General features: G+C 40.4%; 1 protein-coding gene across 1 annotated transcript in view; it reads left to right on the forward strand.

Annotated features, from left to right (window-relative positions):
• The window catches only part of tbc1d22a (TBC1 domain family, member 22a), a 133,549-nt gene that overhangs the window by 73,843 nt on the left and 41,369 nt on the right, over window positions 1–18,337 (forward strand). The window contains exon 12 of the mRNA XM_080518698.1: window positions 11,889–11,964. Coding sequence (XP_080374824.1) covers window positions 11,889–11,964 — 76 coding nt within the window. The remainder of the gene's footprint in view (window positions 1–11,888; window positions 11,965–18,337) is intronic.

Here is an 18,337-nt window from a genome sequence, read left to right on the forward strand (position 1 = left end):
TTATGCTAATTCGGCAGATATGGCTTTTACAGCGGGAGCACTTAAATGTATTTTTTTTTTTTTCTTTTCAGCTCAGGACCCAACTTTGAGAAATTAAATTTTGCCCTGAGATCTAAACTTATTATATTTCAACGGTCGTCCTCGTGTGTGTGTGTGTGTGTGTGTGTGTGGTGGGGTTAGTGCTGCGTCGCCAGAGTTTGACTCACTCCTGTTGCTGCTAACTTGATTCAAATAGAAGGTGAACAGCATGAGCAGCCATACCCTCTCCACAGTCCTTCTAACAGCAAATCACTTTGTTTTCAATCTTCTTTCGACTTCATTAAATGTTTTGGAGAAACATCCATCCAGGCCTTGGTATTAGCAGTGGATAGATCTCAATACATGTTGAATACAGCGTCTTTGAACCAACAAGACCCGTGGGAAAGTGTTGAAAAGCTGTATAATATCAAAGGTTAAAGAAATGAACTCATGATTACATTTGACAGATTCCTCCACTAAATCAGGTTCTTGTTATTACCCCCCCCCCCCCCCACCCAACCCCCCCATATCGTGAGAAAGGCTCCTGCAGTTAATTAACCAACTTAATTATAAACAACAACAACAAACCGTTTAATTCATGTGAAATCTACAAAGATTACATGTCGAACAGCACCTCTTTAGCTGCTTGCACAGCTCCCTCTTTGGATCCCGAGCCAATCGGAACACGTCTGCTCATTGTCAAGGCAACCATCTGTTTTCATGCTGCCAGCGAGAGATTGGGTCTCCCCAGAGTGGGAGCAGGGGTCCGAGTAACGACGTCTAGCAGACGGTAGCCAGACCAAAGCAGACGCCATGTCCTGTTCCGCTTCTCCCATGGGTCTCTTGCCGTCACCTTGCGCTGTCACTCAGCACACACACACACACGCACACACACACACACACACACACACACACACACACACACACACACACACACACACACACACACACACACACACACACACACACACACACACACACACACACACACACACACACACACACACACACACACACACACACACACACACACACACACACACACACACACACACAGAGGGAGTGATGCGCCAGATGGCGATGTGCACGATGCTTGACGGTATGTTTGTGAATGTATGTTACTGCCTGTCTTGTCAGGCTCATTGGTGAGCTTGTGTTTGTACTCGCATTGAAAGAAACCACCCAGAAGTAACACCCACGTGGCTTTGTTTCTTTTTCTTTTTCTCCCCCCCCTTTTTTTTTTTTTAAATAGAGCACTTTGTTACACATTTATAGATATGGATTGCACTCTAGTTCATATAATTCACCCTCCTTAACCCACAGATATACCAGTGGCATGACCAGGCATTAGTGGAAAACTCAAACTGTCAGTAAAGAGTTAATGAAAGGTTAAAATAAAAAGTTTTTCATAATTTTTCAAAAATGATACCATGAACTTTTGAAAGATTTCTTTCCAAAATTGACCGTAAGCAAATTTGACTTCCCTCCAGAGTCGATGTTACGACATTTCCTCATGACCTTTACGGGGTCTAATCAATTTCTCGTAGTTTCTCTGAACCTTCGTGCTCTTAGTTTTTTTTTTTTTTTTTTCACATTCGCATGTGATAACTTTTACCTTATGAATGTATAAGTTCTGTTTCCAACAATTCTTTCTTAAAATGACACCAGAGATTTACAGTGGAGTTCATGCCAGCACTTTTGAGAACATTTCCAGGAAAAAATGACTAAACAAAGCTTTAATTCATTGTATCCTTTAAATGTCTTTCTGGAAAGTTCAGTGATCTGAGTTTTGCTCGCTCATGCATTCTTCTTTAAAAGGAGGTCGTAATTCTGTCTGTTTAGCTACTGCTGCAGTAAAATGAATTCACAGTCCTGACAATTTGGCGGAGGTTTTGTTTTTGGATGATTTTGAAATTATTCTAAAAGCCTCACCCTTCAACCTGTATGTGTACCACTGGTGGAGGGATGGAGAATTGTAATTCTGTTCCATGGTACCATGACGTTTCTTCAGTTTCTTTCTTTCAAAAACCACGAGATGTTTGTTACACGTTCAGAAGTTGAAAGCTTGTGTGTGGTGCAGTTACCTGAGTGTCAGGGAACATGTAGTATATCGAATAATAACTTTTTAAAAATGGCTTTATATTATTAGTATAATGGGACATGTTGTTAATGGACAGTATCAGCCAATATCGGTAAGAAGCAATGTCCAATTCAAAATAATCTAACTGTCAAGTCGAATCCAATATCGACTGAAAATCCATTTAGCATTTTCGAGAAATGTTACGCTAATGCATAAAAATTCTAAGATATTTGCACGTGTTGTATTTTTGCTCCTACAGCTCTGTAATCAGAAGACTAAAATATTAGTAAGGGGACGGCTAATTACGCTCGACTGCCGACACAATCCTTTATGATTGCAACGTGCATTTATATTATCAGTTTGATTATGTCTCTAAACTCGCGCACGTATAATTTATCATAATTTTAGATCATCGGAACACATTTAATTTGTAAACACTCACTTGCTCAGCGGGGTTGAGTGATTTTGACTTCAACTGTATCTACTTATCCCTCTTCATCTCTCGTTGTTTGACAGATTAGACAGTATTATGTTAGCTCATGCACAGGTCAGTGGAGATGGAGGCGGCAACAGCTGCTGGGGAGAAGAGGTGAGGAGAAAATCAGACTCCTGAGTTAAGGAGTTTTGTAATAATGTGCACACAAAAACCTTGTTAACAAGAAAAGTAATGTTGATCACATTGGGGGTCATGTAAGGGTGAACTGTTTTTTTTTTTTTTTTTTACCCCCCCCAAAAGCTCTGATACTGAGGTCGGCTCAGAGTACACCGAAAACATTAAAATCACCAGCAGCATAATAGGCAGTGATTTCTGTGACCCGCTGCACCACAGAGTCCACAAATCTGTCTGACGGCAGTTGTAGATCTTTCCACGAATCAAACTTTAGAAAGTTAAACTTTGTGTGAGCTTATTCCCACCTCACCCTGTTGATCATTTAGTCTACCACAGCGTTATGAAGCATCTGTGTGTATTCACCTCCACGGAATTTGTATATCCCCTAAGTATTGTTGTGTCAAGAAGTCAAGCATAGAGGTTTTCAAGCAGTAAGCTCATAGTTTTACCTCGTTTGAAACCTGCAAGTTGTCATTTCACTGTACTGCTGTTGCTGTATTTTCAAAAAGTTGTAGCAACAGTCAAGTAAATGTTTTAGCAAATTGTTTTTTGTTTTTTTTTCACATGAAGTGAAAATGCATCATTTTTGTTTCACAAGGGTTTTGCTGTTATGCAGCAAAGTTTTAAAAACATTGTCTGTTTACACTGTTTCATGCTGAAAACGATTGTTTTCACCGTGGGACACAAGTAGGTGAATGATGCACTCTAAATATTAACAATGTTCAACGACATTTGTATGGACAGACGACAAGCTTGGATTGCTATTCGTGGGCGACCTTCAACTATAAAACTTCCTTGTTGAAATCTCACAGAAGAACTATTTACTACAGCTGTGGTGCACATGTGCAGGAGCATCATGTCAATTAAAAGTCTGTGGTCGCAAGTTGCCTGTCTGATAACTCCTCTAACAAGACAACCTTTTAAGTAACAACAAACATTATATCCCGATTGCATTCATTTTTATCGAACAGGCGGAAATCTCAGTGCCAGTGTCCTCGGCTATTTCACTGATGTGTCTTTCTAAAGTCCTGAGATCTGCAACACTGTTCAAACAATTCACCTGTATTATCTTGGGCCCTGACACAGGTGATATTTATTTTATGTTAGTGGTTGATATGTGCAACGTTTTTGGTACTTTCAATGAAAAGTCATGACATTTCATTTACTGAGTAATCATCCTTCTTCACTTAGAATGCACTCTAAATTAACCCATTTAAAGTTGAATGTGTAAGTGAAGATGTGTTATTCAGAGTAACGCTCAGTATTCACCTATAACACTTCATGCATTGCTTATTTGCTCTGCTTTCTTTGTTGACATGAATTCTTTGAGACATGTATGAAAAACATGGTCCCTATAACTGGATGAGGAAATGGAAGAAAAACGAGTTTCTCCAACTAAAGACGGCTTACCTTTTTTTTTTTTCATGCTCATTGATAAAGGTATGCAGCCTTCCAGCGAGCCTTTTGCATCCATCTCCCTCTGTCACCTTATCTATTTCTAAGGCTGAAGGCATCACATCTCCAGTATATCTGTCAGATATACTGAGAAAACAAGCATAAATTGTAGGGTCACGCCAAGGGAAAAGGATAAAGTTTACATATTTTATGTCCGCATTTGTTCTGTCTCGATCCTAAAACTTTCTCATATCTTACTTTTAGAGCTTATAAATGTTTATAGAACCACTTTAGGTTTCCAAGACCATCCAGACCTCTGAGTTTAAATTTGGTTTAAACAAGAAATTTGACAAACCATTTAAATTCGGCAAATGAAAAAGGTGTATTTCTATGTATCAGATTTAGTTGGACTTTGTGTTTTGCCCTTATTTCTAAGTGCTGATGTTTAAAATAAGAATTTTTGAATTTGCATGGTTCAATCTAGAATTGACCTCTAATCCTCTAGCATTGATGTACTTCCTTAATGCTGTTCATCTTGTATGGTACCGGCATTTAGGTTCATGCCAAAAATCGCTTGCGTTGCATTAACTCGTCAGTTATGATCTGCTTCATTTGAACTCTGGTGTGAATGTTCCGTTTGTTCAATACTGGCGACCAAACACACGGATCAAGTTAGACAACAAAGCACTTGCTTTTCTAACAAATTTCGGGGGTTCTTCAAAAGGGGTTTAGTTTCAACAGACTAAACGCACGACATGACGGGCTTAAGAATTCACTGCCTTCAGAACTGTGCTCAATGAAGGAAATCCCGATGTTGCAACCCTTTTGTACATTTCACAAGCTGCTGGTTGTTTCTTCACCAGAATAAGAAAACTCCACAATAATCCAAAGTGTGTTGCATTAAGCTCAGCACACAAAAGGGTGCGAGATAAGAATACTTAACACAATGAAAAGCTTACAAACGTGGATTGGTGTTCAGGATGATCACTCTTTGCGCTCTTTTTGGAGTAGGCAGTTTTTGAAGGGATTCCGCATTCAGGTTGACCGAATCAACTCTGAGCCGAGCATCGATCTTCAGTCAAGATGGACTGACTCAAATTCCTTTGTCTCTTTGTGTAATCCTTAACAGATCACATGACCAGGAATCTTAATTCATTACTTATTGACACCAGTTATATGATTCGGATTATTTTAGTCTGCTGCAGAGTAAGTCTGGAATCAATCTGTTGATGTTGCTTGATGGGAAATGCAACGTTCCTTTCAGACGTTTACAAAAGACTGAGGCGAACCTTTTCTTAACATTTGTGAAAATTTGAAAGAAAATATGTCCTTTTAATATATATATATTTTTCAATAACATCCCACTTTTAGAGGATTGATCCGCGCCGACACGTAAAAATCATTGTTATAATTTCAGGAATGTTAACTCAAAGTTTTGCAAAGTGCTGTCTCACAATAGCTGCACAACACAGCATTTCTGTCTGTTGCCCAGTGTCGGGTTCCCATATGAGTCCCAAGCAAATTGTAGAGTTTCTTTTCCCCACAACTTAGGCTCCGTTCAAGGAAAGGCAGCGTGAATGTTAACACTGCTTTTGATTTGATCCTCATTACCTTTCCTCTGACAGTTTCTGTCACTGGCCCGTCCTTCAGATCAATGAATTGCTCTTTATTTTCTTCATATGTCGGGACTAGCTCCCTCCCCAATGCTGCCAATACCCATCTAGGCTCACTGCCCTCACTGTCAAGGCCATAGATGTTCACTGGAGCTCAAAGCGGCGGAGTGAAGTCTGGCCACTCCTCCTGTAACTCCGAACAACTGTAATTGTCTCCACCTTACTGCAACCTGTCATCGCTCTCATATAATCACTTTCTGCTTCTCTCACTCTTCGTGCCTGACACATAGCGGAGAATGACAGATCATCGTCCTGTCCTTCAGTCCTATCGGCAGCACCGTGTCCATTATTGTCTCCCCTTTATCTTGACCTGTCATCTCTCTCTTTCTGTCTCTCCTTTATCCTCATGTCTGTTTCCCTCTCTTTCTCTAACACACGCATACATACCCTTGCACCGTTGTTTTGGCTCTGTCCAACTCGCTGATAGACATCCGGTGCCACAATAGGAGGCAATCTTAGTCCACCGTGGAGCCATTGTTGTCTCTAATAGAATGGACTGAGAGGTGAAGAGGAGCTATTGATTCAGTAAGGGGGGGGAGGGAGAGGGAGTGAGAGAGGGAGCGAACAAAGTGGTGAAGGAACGGGGAGACTGTTGACACCTGGCAGAGACGGAAACATCGGCTCCATGCTTTTTGCGAAGCGCAGGCGAGTCGGAGCAGCTCCACCGACTTCCCGGGTCGGACGCGGTGGATGGACAGATGGCGGGAGAAAAGGAGTGTACATGAATAATAAAGGTGGCAAGAGTTGATTTCCCCCTGTTGCCTCAGCTGATCAAAGATCCAACATATTTGATGTGAAACAGAGAGGAAGTGAAGGGTGGGAATGTTCTCTTAAAAAAGAAAAATGGAGAAAGTAGGAGGACTGAAATAAATAAATGACAAAGAGGTGTGTGAGTAGATAAGGGAGCGGGAGGTGAGGTAGCAAACTGAGGAGGAAGGAATGGAAATTAGGTGGAAACGGCAAAACTAAGAGGAATTGTGCGAACGGTGGAAGATGGGGAGGAATGAAAATAAAGTATCGTATTATCTCAACTATGTATATCTCAAGGAAAAAAAAAAGACTGGCTAAACAGCAATCAGTCACAAAATAAAATGCTGAGCGGCATGGAACAAAATGAAACGCCAGGGAGCAAACAAAGCAGAGGAGACATAATAGCATGTTCAAAACACTTAGTCAAGTCTAGCCTCATTAGCACCAGCGAGGTGATGAAAACAGACAGCGAAATGGAGAACAGAAGGTGGTAGAAAAGACTTGGAGATTGATTTGGGAAGAAAGTATCTGAAAGCCGAACTATCAAGAGCATAGAAAGGAGTGTGAAATATAGGGGGAAGGTATGAGGGGTGTGAAGAAGGAAATATGTAAACGAGGAAGGGGGGATTTGGCATTGAAGGGAGGAACAAAAACCTGATAAATCAAGCACCTAAAAGCAGTTTCAAGCAGGCATTTAGAAAGCCGCAGACTCTTTGATGCATAACTCATTTTTGGGTGTGATTATGTAACCAGAGGAGAAAGAAATGTGTGTAAACCCACAAACAGTGAATAGAGGAATATCATATTGAGAAGGAGCACATGTTCAGTTCTGGTAGGCAGAGGCATAGTGGAAATGACAACAAATGACCTGCAAATCTCAGAAGTGTAGCGTGCAAATATGTGTCGAGGACAAAAGTCCATTTTCGCCAAAACGCAAAACAATTTCCATCTTGAAGTCTTGAGCGAAAGTTTCACTTCCTTCCCAGTCTTATCTGTTCAATCTCGACAGCTGCAGCGGCTCACAGACTCTACCTGCTGTGTCGTTATCGGTTTAATTCGGCTCGGCTTTAACAGAATGAAGCTGTTGGGTTTTTTTTTTGTTGGTTTTTTTTGCCTGAAAGTGAGATATAATCTCGAACTTCCTGCATGACAGAGACCTTTTCACGCAAGAAACAAAGTGATGGGGGAATCTAAAGGTTAACAAAGCCCAGCGAGTATGTGGGCGACCGGTGCAGTGAAAGTGACAAGTCATGACTTTAACGTCAACAAAGCTTTTGCGTCACACAACAATAATTTTCAGCAAGTTTGCAGGACAGAGAGTTTGACAGACGTGTGGCTCGGCAAATTGGCGGGGGCAAGCAAAACCAAAAAAAAAGACAAGTACAGCCAGCCAGAAGGGCATGATTAAGGCAAAATGGGAGACAAGGAGATGGAAATGCAAAATAGGAAAAAGAAAATGAATGTGAGCGTGGGGATGGGGATAAAGGAAACTGTGGAAATACAACTGTAAGAAAAGCAGGAGATTGAAGGAAATGAAGGGAAACCGAGCAATCAGCAAGACATATGAGCGAATTCAAGTGCAAGGTATAAGCCTCCAAAATGCAACAAGGAGATTTGAAAAAAAGATGCAGAATGAAAAAAAGCAGGAGAGAGAGGGAGAGGCAGTTGATTAAAGCCAGCAGCTTCAATAATGCAAATGTAATTACTTGTACTGGCCCCTCACACTTGCTTAGCACCTAGCCACATTAATACTGTGGTGTGGGGAACGGAGAGACTCTGGACAGAAAATGAAGCGAGTGAGCAAATGTAAAGGCGGCATAAAGCATGCAAAGTGGAGTTGAAAGGTGATTTAGATAGTGAAACCAGAGGAGGAAATTTGAAGGTGTTTCGGAGAGGGCAGAAATGAAGCAGAATGAGCAGATAAAGAGCAGAACTGGGACAGGTGTTATCGCAAAGAAAACCGTGGGAAGACAAAGCAAATTGTGGGCATAAATTACCCATAATTAAAGTAGTGCCAGGTTGTCGTAGCAGTGGGAAGGGAAGTCGCATGTTGTGATGGTCAATTAGAGTGAGCTTCCCAGAAATCTAACTTGCAGGCTGTCTGCTGTGCTGCAGAGAAATGAAGGAATGCTGAACGAATGTTTTAGACGACTATATTTCTGAACTGTGGCACATGAGACACTTTTTGAGATCCGTCGGCAATAAATGGCATAACTGTACCTGTACTATGCTTTCAAGTGAAAATGGAACTCGTTGCCTGGCACACTAAATGCATAGCCTTCGGGCTTCCTGCCATTTCTGTGAGTACTGAGTTAGTTAGATGCTTTCATTTTAAATATCTGGAATTAGCGCAGCCATTATGTTCAATGTGTAGTACCAAAGCCAATTTTGGAAATGTATTTTAATCAAATACGTGATACTGTTACCTTTTACTTATGTACGTTTATCTATTAAAATTTTAAAAAGAAAAGATGGTGCTGTGAAAATGAACCCCCAGATGTTGAAAGCGAATGTGTTACATGGAAGCACATTGTGTGTTTATGGCGACGTAAGCATTCTGTATTTTGACGCTTCTTTCAATGGAGTTAAATTCAGTCTATTCATTGGAACGCCTCAAAACAACTCGTGTTAATGAAAAGTAATATATGCAAAATGGAAAGTCTTTTTTTTTTTTGAGGCACTACAGGGATGGATGCTGTAGGAAATGTGGAAAAAAAAAATAGGAGAGATTACAGTTTCTACACTCGCTGATGGACTCGGGAGGACACACGTTTCTGCTGTGCCTGAAGGACAACTGGAACTGTTTATTGCTAAATGACTTCTGTTGCCCCCCCTCCCTCTCTCTCTCGCTCTCTCACTCTCTCTCTCTCTCTCTCCATCTGTGGGATAGTTTGCCACATCAGCTGTTCTCCAGCCACAATGAAATGACCCCTCAAGGAAACCTAATCCTCGGTGTGTGCGTGTTTGGTCGAACACCCCCATATAAAATGCTTATGTGTCATTTTGGGTTGGATTGTATTCTGCCGGTCCCAGTCGTTACTGGAAAGTTCAAGTCTTTCTCGTCACATTTAACGAAACAGGCCCAGTATGAAATCGATTTCCTATCCTTCGGGTTTAAAGACATCATTAGCTGTGTAGAATTTGAACTCTTGAAATGTTTCTCATCTAGTTTTGTGTGAATTTAATGTGCTGATTCCAAGGCATAGTTTGGATATGGAATCTAAATCAAGCTATTTAGTTCAACGCCGTGAAATAAACATGAGTCAGAGAGAAGACTAGGTTATTTGGTGCGTGAGTAGCATGAGCTCCACTTCATTTACCAGAATGAAACTTTAGATTTGAGGAATGTCTTTGTGGAATCTTATTGTCATTGTTGTCCCCACATCAGGTAAAGACTCGACCTTGAGTGTGTGAGACCTGGCAGTGGAATCGCAGGTGCAGCAGGAAAAGCATCTGGCATGAAAATTTAAATAAACCTATGCAGTGTCTTTTCGAGGAAGCCCCTGTTTAGCGCAATAGCTGAATATATTATTGGCATGTCATTGATGTTGAATGTCATTATGGTAATAAAACCGAACTTGTTCAGCTGTTCATATGACAAGTAGATGAGATGTTTGTTCGTTTATATGATACATACACATTCAGAATGGCAGTATTTCATGTATTGTCATTAATAAATGTTAATAAATATGTGCAAATGGGCATTTTAGCATCAGAAATGAGCTTGGATAGTCTTCAGGAATAACAGTCTTTTCGATGGTTCTTCTCTTGGTTCCTTCTGATAGTTGGTTTTTCAGAAGTTAAGGACTGTGCAACTTTTAAGATAAAAATATATTGTTTTTTGCGTGTTTGTCTCAGAAAGATTTTCACAGCAATGTTGTAACATAAACGACACCCAAAACAAAATGAAAATTTTCCATTGTCACTTGATAATGTTGCCTAAATATATCTGTTAATTGTTCTAATAGTGGTTAAAAAAACAAAGAACAAATCGACTTAAACATTTATAGTTGGCAAAGTAATCTGGCTAATAACAGCTAGCCGCTCTGCCTTTTTGCAGAAGTTGCCAACATTGTTTTATCTTGTGCCTTTTAATGAATTAAATTGTAACATTAAAAGCGGAAAAAGGCTTTCTACCACATACCGTGATCCCTGGCAACTCTCCAAGGTGGGGTTCGAACCCCAATTTGGGAACCTTGCCTTCGCTAAAATCCCGGGACAGAATTCATTGAACCAGTTGGACTGCTGAATTATGCAACAGTCTTTTAAGTATGCTTAGCATAGCATTGTGAGGCAACCCAGCAGATAAGAGCCAGCGAGGATGCTCGAGCTGAAGTGGTTGGGCTGCTGAAATGAAAATACTGTTGGTGACTTATATATGATTTGAATCACACTCAAGAAGGAGTCATATTATTTGTGAGCATTAGATGCAAAAATAGACAGCTCGAACATAACAAGAAAGGGTATTAGAATCACTGCACTATAAAATTCAGCTCGAAATATATATATATATATTTCCGATGTTTCAATATTTTTGCTTTCAACCAACACGATAGCATGCTATTCATTTAAGACATTGTGAGAGCCGGGGTCATGGTCTCAGTATTTCTCTTTTACTCATTTAAAAAAAAAAAAAAACACTTTTCCAGCCAGCTCATTTTCAAGCAGGCATTATCCAGTCAAGATGAGACACAGTAGTTATTGGAAAGAGGATAATGGCGAAATAAAGACCTGGGCCATCAGCACCGAATATGAGGCCGAGAACTCGTTCAAAACCTTTCCTGTGAGTGTCCTTTTTCTGCCACATTTACAATCCCTCTTCAGTTCGCCTCGCCGCAGGTCAGAGGAACGCATGTTCTGTTGGGCCAGCTTGAGTTGTGCGGTGTTTTGTTTTTCTTCATAAAGTACAGCCGAGGCTTTGTGCGAAGTGTGAAGGAGGACCTTGAAAACGAAGGGGGGGGGGGGGGGAATTGTATGCTCAAGGTGAAAATGTGGAATTTCAGACCCTTCAAATGCGAGCGGTAATAATACTGACTCCCAGGTCAAGTGGCTGTGAAACACACAACGGTAGTTTTCTCAACAAGAGATCAATTTCACGGGTTTAACAAAGACTATTCCTCTATTAAAACATCTTTCTTGGTTGCTGCAGCCATTGTGTTTACAGGAGTGTCCTGACTGTACTGCTTGCATCTTGTTTTTCAAACATTTTACGACACTAATTCGTTTTATTTTTGCACTTCAGGACTACTTTAAAGTACAATCCTATTGCAGGTCACTGTTTCAAGGTATTAAACTCTTGGAGATGGAGCTCGAGTTCTTATTGACTCTGGGATTATTTTTTTTTTCCCCTTGTGCTCCCCAGGACAACTATACATTTGCTCAGCCAGGCATTCAGAGGAAAGTCAAGGCCTTGGAGGAGCTGGTCAGCAGGATTGATGGTGAGTCATCTGCCTCTCCTCCATCCATCCATCCTTCCACCCATCCAGAAAGCACTCGCTGTTCACAGTTCTGCTGCTTTGACTACATTTCCCTTTATTTCCTCCCTGTCTTTCCTCTTGCGTCTTTTTTTTTTTTTTTTTTTTTTAACCCTCTTTCTCTGGCACATTGTTCATTCTTTTTCTCTTTACCGAGACATTTTTTTTTTTCCACAGCGAAACACAAAAATGCACTTTTTCTTCCTTTGTGAAAATCTGGAGAAACAGAACAGAAATTATGTTTATGAAGAGTATTCACAGGGCCTCTTGTGTGTTTGTTGGTTCATAGTCTGAACTCACTATGAATTATGTAACATATTTATATTTATCTGTTTATCTTTGGAGTGCAGCAAGGGGAATCTTAATCTTTCCATATTGTATAACACATATTTGAATTGTGGGGCCTATTATGAGTTGTTTGGCCTTGTATGTATATTCTTTTCATACATTTCTCTTTGTCTGGCAGAGTATACAATTTGTGGGTTAAGCTGTACAGAAAGAAAATTGAGGAATTGTTGCCATGGTTGTCACCACTCTGGCCATCCACACATTTTCCTGTAGAATATTCTATTGAAAAAAATTAAGGTGACATACAGGAGAGCCATATTCCTAAAGTATGTCGTGACTGTTCTGCCCTCCAACTCAGCTGAGAGTCACGTGATGCAGTCAAATGTACAATCGCGCCCAACTTTATAAACTCCAGTTGATGGACTTAATCACGGCTAAAATCTGTTTCACCTGAGCAGGTTTGTTTACCTTTTGGCGACTGGAAATAGACTTAAACGAGGATTTGTTTTTTGTTTGTTTTTTCCTCTTGACTCGACTATGCTCTAACACTTTAACTCACAGATTTTTGTGTGTTAGAACTTGAGCCAACCAGGCAAGTAGAATTTGTTTTCACGCTTTGATTCTTCCGAGCTTTCTGTCAGTGTGTAACGACGTGACACTTCAACTTGCGCCGCACTAATTCTCATTCGGCTCGGCTGTCTGGAAATGTGTACTTGCTAGTGACTATTAACACCAAAAAAAAAAAAATAAAAATGAGAGAGAAAAACTGTGGCCTGCTGAGACCTGGAAACTGATGTATGCACATGTGCACAGCTCAGTACACACACTCAGCGTTAATTAGCAAACTTGGTTTTCTCTCCGTGGCCTCTACTGTCTTTTACCTTTTACCTAACACTCAAAGCAACACTCGTGTCACCTTTATAGAAAGTTTTGCCCGTCCAAAACTTTGTCACTTAAAACCCGTGTGGCGTTTGCAGCGCCTCACGATGCATTGTGCAAAACAAGGTCCTATCAAAGCGAGCTTTTGTACAATGGTCATGTTCTCGGATAACCTTGGTGCTGTCCGACTATCCTGTCACCCGCTCTGTCAGCCAGGGGGAGGGGAGGACTCACCCGCTGCATTCAAATGGAAGGGGTGTGTGTGTGTGTGGGAGTGTGAGAATGTCAGACAAAGTTGGCGATTGCGTGGTGGCGGCCTTAGGTATGTGTGGCTGACGAGAACTCGCCGATAGGAGTTGCATGCAGTCCGTTGATGAATAACGTGTACCTACGAGGGGATATATGCGTCTACCCCCCCTCAAAAAAAAAAAAGAAAATATGACTCAACATTTTCATTGTATCTTAGTCCATAAGTGCCCTGTCATCGTAGTTGGGCCAGAGACATTTTATACCTCGCAAGCTTGACATTACCCGCTCTAATGAGATCACAGATAGCTTTTATCTTGTGTTACGGGATTGTTTTTCGCCCTGCTGTCGACATAGCATCTGTTTGGGGAACAATGGCCTCTCATCTCTTCCAAAATTACCTATCAGCGCTTATCAGATGCAGGGTTATCCAGAGTGCTTTGATAAAATGTGGGGTTGCTTGTTCCCGTTGCAGCCATTGAGTTGGTAGAGATATAGAAGCAAAAAAAAGAAAAAAATATTTTCTTGAAATTCCTGATTGAAATTCAAATCCTTTTTTAAAAATGATTTCTCCTGAAAAGAAACCCGATCATGCAGTGTGGTTTGCCTTACAATGCATCAGTTTTAATCGCAGCTTCTGAAAACCTGAACGGTGTCAAGATCCAAATGAAACATTATGACACATTTATCGTCTAAACTTCACAGTGGTTGAATGAATTCAATAAAAATGATCTGAGCAAGTTATTTTGTGTCAAATATGATGAAAAAACATTTGGTGCTAATCCAAAAACAACGATTTTACATATTTAAAGGAACAAAATACACATCCTAAATCAGAAGTGTCTTTCAATACCAGATGCCAGCTTACATAAATATTCTATGCGCTATAATTCGAATTGCAATTGCTTAACCTCGGATGAACCAACATTTTATTGTTAGATTTTGCAAATGCAAAACATGGCTTTCGGCTGTAATTTGAATGTTTTTTTACAATAAAGTCAGCTGCAGTCCCGCTAACATAATGCCACATGGTAAAAAAAAAAAAAAAGAATCTCAATGCTTTGTGGGAAGTCCCACACTAAAAAAGCTCTCCGATAATCAGATTTGAAATAACTTGATGGCATTTACGCATCGACATCAGGTGCTACTACGAGACTCCTCCTACACTTTTTCAGCTGAGTACTCAGCACAAGGACGTTGGCAGGCGACGGGCCGTTTGTTGATCCGAGGCTGGCAGGAAGGAGACCTCAGCTCGGTGTTTCATTGCATTAATATTTTCTGGACTGTATCAGCTCAGAAAGGACATTGCTGGTCAGTCCGTCTTACGGCTCGTTCCCCCTGCATGTCTGCGCAATGTAGGAAAAATAGATGTGTACCGCACACTTCGCAGGGGGGGAGCGATGCTTCTATGGCTGCTGTTACCGCCATGCTTTATCTCCTATACCTTTGAACACAGTGGGAGAGAAACAGACAAGAAATGGTTTTGGATCCATGCCATGAAGCCTCAGACTTTGCTCCCCTTAATCCCATTTCACTTTATAACCTTTGCCAAGTATTATGGGGAACTCTTCCATCCTTTGCAAAGTCATAGAAGAAAGTTTAAATACATTTTGTTTCTCAGTTCAAACCTATTTTTAAAGCAGTTACACATTACTCCATTCTGTTTGACATGTTTTCTTTCTGATGGACCGTCACATGAAGCGTTTGTACGGCGGCGGCCGGGAAGCCTAACAGAATCATCGGAGCACGTCTAAAGACGGCAATAAATTTCAAGGTTTTAAGGATACGGTTTAATGACCAGAATGTCTGTGGTTTATGTCCCGAAACAGAAAACACTCCCTCCTTCCTCTCTTTAGGTAGGTGAATGAGTGTCAAGGTAGGGCTGTGCTCGAGGAAACATCCATCAAGGTCCATGGGGATCCGTTCAAAATCTTTATATTATATTATATTAAATAATTTCCCTTATTTATTTAATTTTAATTGGCATGTTATAAAACTGTTTTAAAGTTCCAGTATTGTAGGGTGTGGGGCATTAAATTGGATGTGGTATTGTTAGGACGTATTTTAAATATAGGTAGAGGAAGTGAAGTCTGTATCCAGTCCGTAAATCAATGAAACAATAGTTATTAACCAAAAACAATAGGAAACCAATCACAATCCGATCCAAAAATCCCCCCCCCCCCCCCCACCACCACACACACACACACACCCTGCCCCTTCTTCTGTAATTATGCTACTTGTGACGCTAACTCCCATTAGCCTTGCTTGACGGTAGCACACGTACCCCCTGAAAAGACAAGCCACTTTGTCAGCATGTAATGTTTCTCTGATCTCTTTATCTCTCCTTTATCTCCCTGTGTATTTGTTGCATGCTAGTGCATTAGAAGGAGTTCATCAACATGCAAATTACCCAAAGGTGAATTTATTTATGCAAATGAGGAGGATGCACTGGCAGTATGCTCGCTATACTCAGATTTGGTTTAAATGACTAGCTGGATTCTTGAGCCTGTTGCGTAATAGGAGACCTTTATTTCTCTCCTTGCAAATCTTTAAAAATTTCCTTAAGATGATTTGTGCTTCTGTTCTCGCAGTCGCTCTAAATTGTTGCAAATAGTTTTGGTGTGTGACATTTAGCCTGCATATCTTTTGCAAGTAGCCATAAAAGGAGTGTGTATTGATTTCCTGCTGTTTGGTCTCTTGCTGTGGCCCGAGGGGGGTCGTTTACATCGTCTCCCATCGCAGTCTCCCACTACAACCTTACAGTCACCCTTTGTCAAACATCCACCCTTTTTACACGCGTTTGCGTCAAGAGATTCATAGATGTCTTCATCTGGAGCCTCTTCAAGTCTTTTATCCAAATTTTTTTGAAAACCCTCAGAAAAATGTGAAACTTGTATGACTGCACTGGCAGACTGGCGCATCTCTCCTCGAGTCCCTTTGATTTTAAACTCTTTGAAAAAAAAAAGTGAGATGTTCAATATTGCATTAGCTGTCTTTTGTATTTATTTCCCCTTGCTTAGCTTTCATGGTGAACCTGTACACTTATCCAAACAATAGTGTTTGCACACGTTGTTTCCTCTTCGGATGTTTTTTTTTTTTGCTTATGACGTGTAACGTTCAGACAAAAAAAAAAAAGCAAGTTCCAACCACATCTCACACATCGTCAAGGCCATGATTCGACCTTGTGCTCATTTATTGTGTAAGGGGAATAAACAGCCACTCATCATGTTGCGGAAGGTTTCCATTCTCTATAGTTACAGCCACATCTGGTAGATGAGACTCTTTGTGTAACTAAGATTTCTTCATGGGGATGCCAGAGATACAAACACAACCACCTATATACAATCCACACAGTCCATCTACAGAAAGCCAAGCTGTTTCTCAAAAACATGCAAATGCACCATATAAGCACATTTCTTAATGAGATTGGTCTTTGTATTAAAAGCTGGATTGGCTATAAGCACATAGAGAGAGTGCTGAGGGAAATATTAGTTGCTCATTATTCGATTTCAAGGGTTTATATTCTCGTAGAAATACATTATATCTTCCATATTGTATGTGGAGGTCTGACGTCGTTCAAGTGAAATGGGGCATCATGTTGTTGGTTTTTTTTGGTTTTTGTTTTTTTCAGCAGGAGTTTATTTTCTCACTTGCAATAATGTGACCAATTTGAACCTGACAGATTTTCCGAAATCATGAAAAGGCACAAGTTCAGGGACAACTGAAATCCACCATTGTGCTAAATCCAATTGAGCCGGGAAGCTTAAGTGTAGCGTAAACAACACCGAGACCATTTCACAGTTTTTTTCACCAGAAATTGGCTTTATGTTGAGATTATAGTATTTTTCACTAATATTTGCTTGGTTTTTACAAACAATATATACATTTCCATCACATATACTACATAAAAGAAAAGCTTTGAAATTGAAAGGTTATTTTAACACTCCAGTCCACTCAAAATGAAATGGGCCTGTAGGCTCCTAAACTACAATGTATTTAAGACCTCTAATATAGAAGCTGAAGATGACAACAGTGGAGTGGTTAGCACTGCTGCGCCATAGCAAGCACATCCATAGTTGGAGTCCAAAGTTTGAGTGGGAGCTTTTCTCTGGATTTTGTATGTGTGCTTCGTTCGTCCTCAAGTTTGCTCCCACAGTCTAAAAACAAACATTTCAGGCCAATTAGTGCCTCTAATTTGCTTGCGGGTGTGAATGTGAGCTTTTTTCTGTATAGTTCTTTCTTACTGTGTTTACTGTGTTTGATGGATTCTCCACCTGCAGTCTGGCTACAACAACCCTTGACTGTAAAATGGACAAAGCAATAAAGAAGATGGATGTACAACCTAATGACATGCGGAGAATACCATGCATCCAGTCGCCCCTTGCCAACATTATCCATGATACTAATGTATTTATAAAACTTTATCCTTGGACTAAAAGCCTTTTCTCTATTCAAATGAAACCTCCCACCATCAGTTCAAAGTACAACCATAAATTCAAGCGGAGCCAAAGAGTATTTTAATGAAGCCTAAAATAGTCTGATCTTACATTTTACTTCATAATGCTCATTATAACATGACTTACTTGGACTTTACAGTAATAGAAAGTGCCATGTTATGTGTATCTCATATAGAGATCATGTGGGGAGAAGTTCTAGATATGCTTTTAACTCCTTTTCATGTGTGTATCCATTAAGTGCATGTTTATGTACCCTTCATCGTCCTCCTGTTTAAACACGAGCCCGCTTTACAAATCAGGTGATTTGCTTTTAAAGTGACTCCTGGAGCAGAAGTCTGCTTCTAACGGACATGGGATCACTGCTGCTCGAAATGTCTTCATTAAAACGAGTGTAAAATTCAAGTTTGAGTGGCATCGAGGAGAATGCTTTTGTCTACCTCAGCCATGATTGCTTTTGGCTTGCTATA

Source organism: Blennius ocellaris, assembly GCF_963422515.1.
Source record: "Blennius ocellaris genome assembly, chromosome: 22".
NCBI classification, from domain to species: domain Eukaryota; kingdom Metazoa; phylum Chordata; class Actinopteri; order Blenniiformes; family Blenniidae; genus Blennius; species Blennius ocellaris.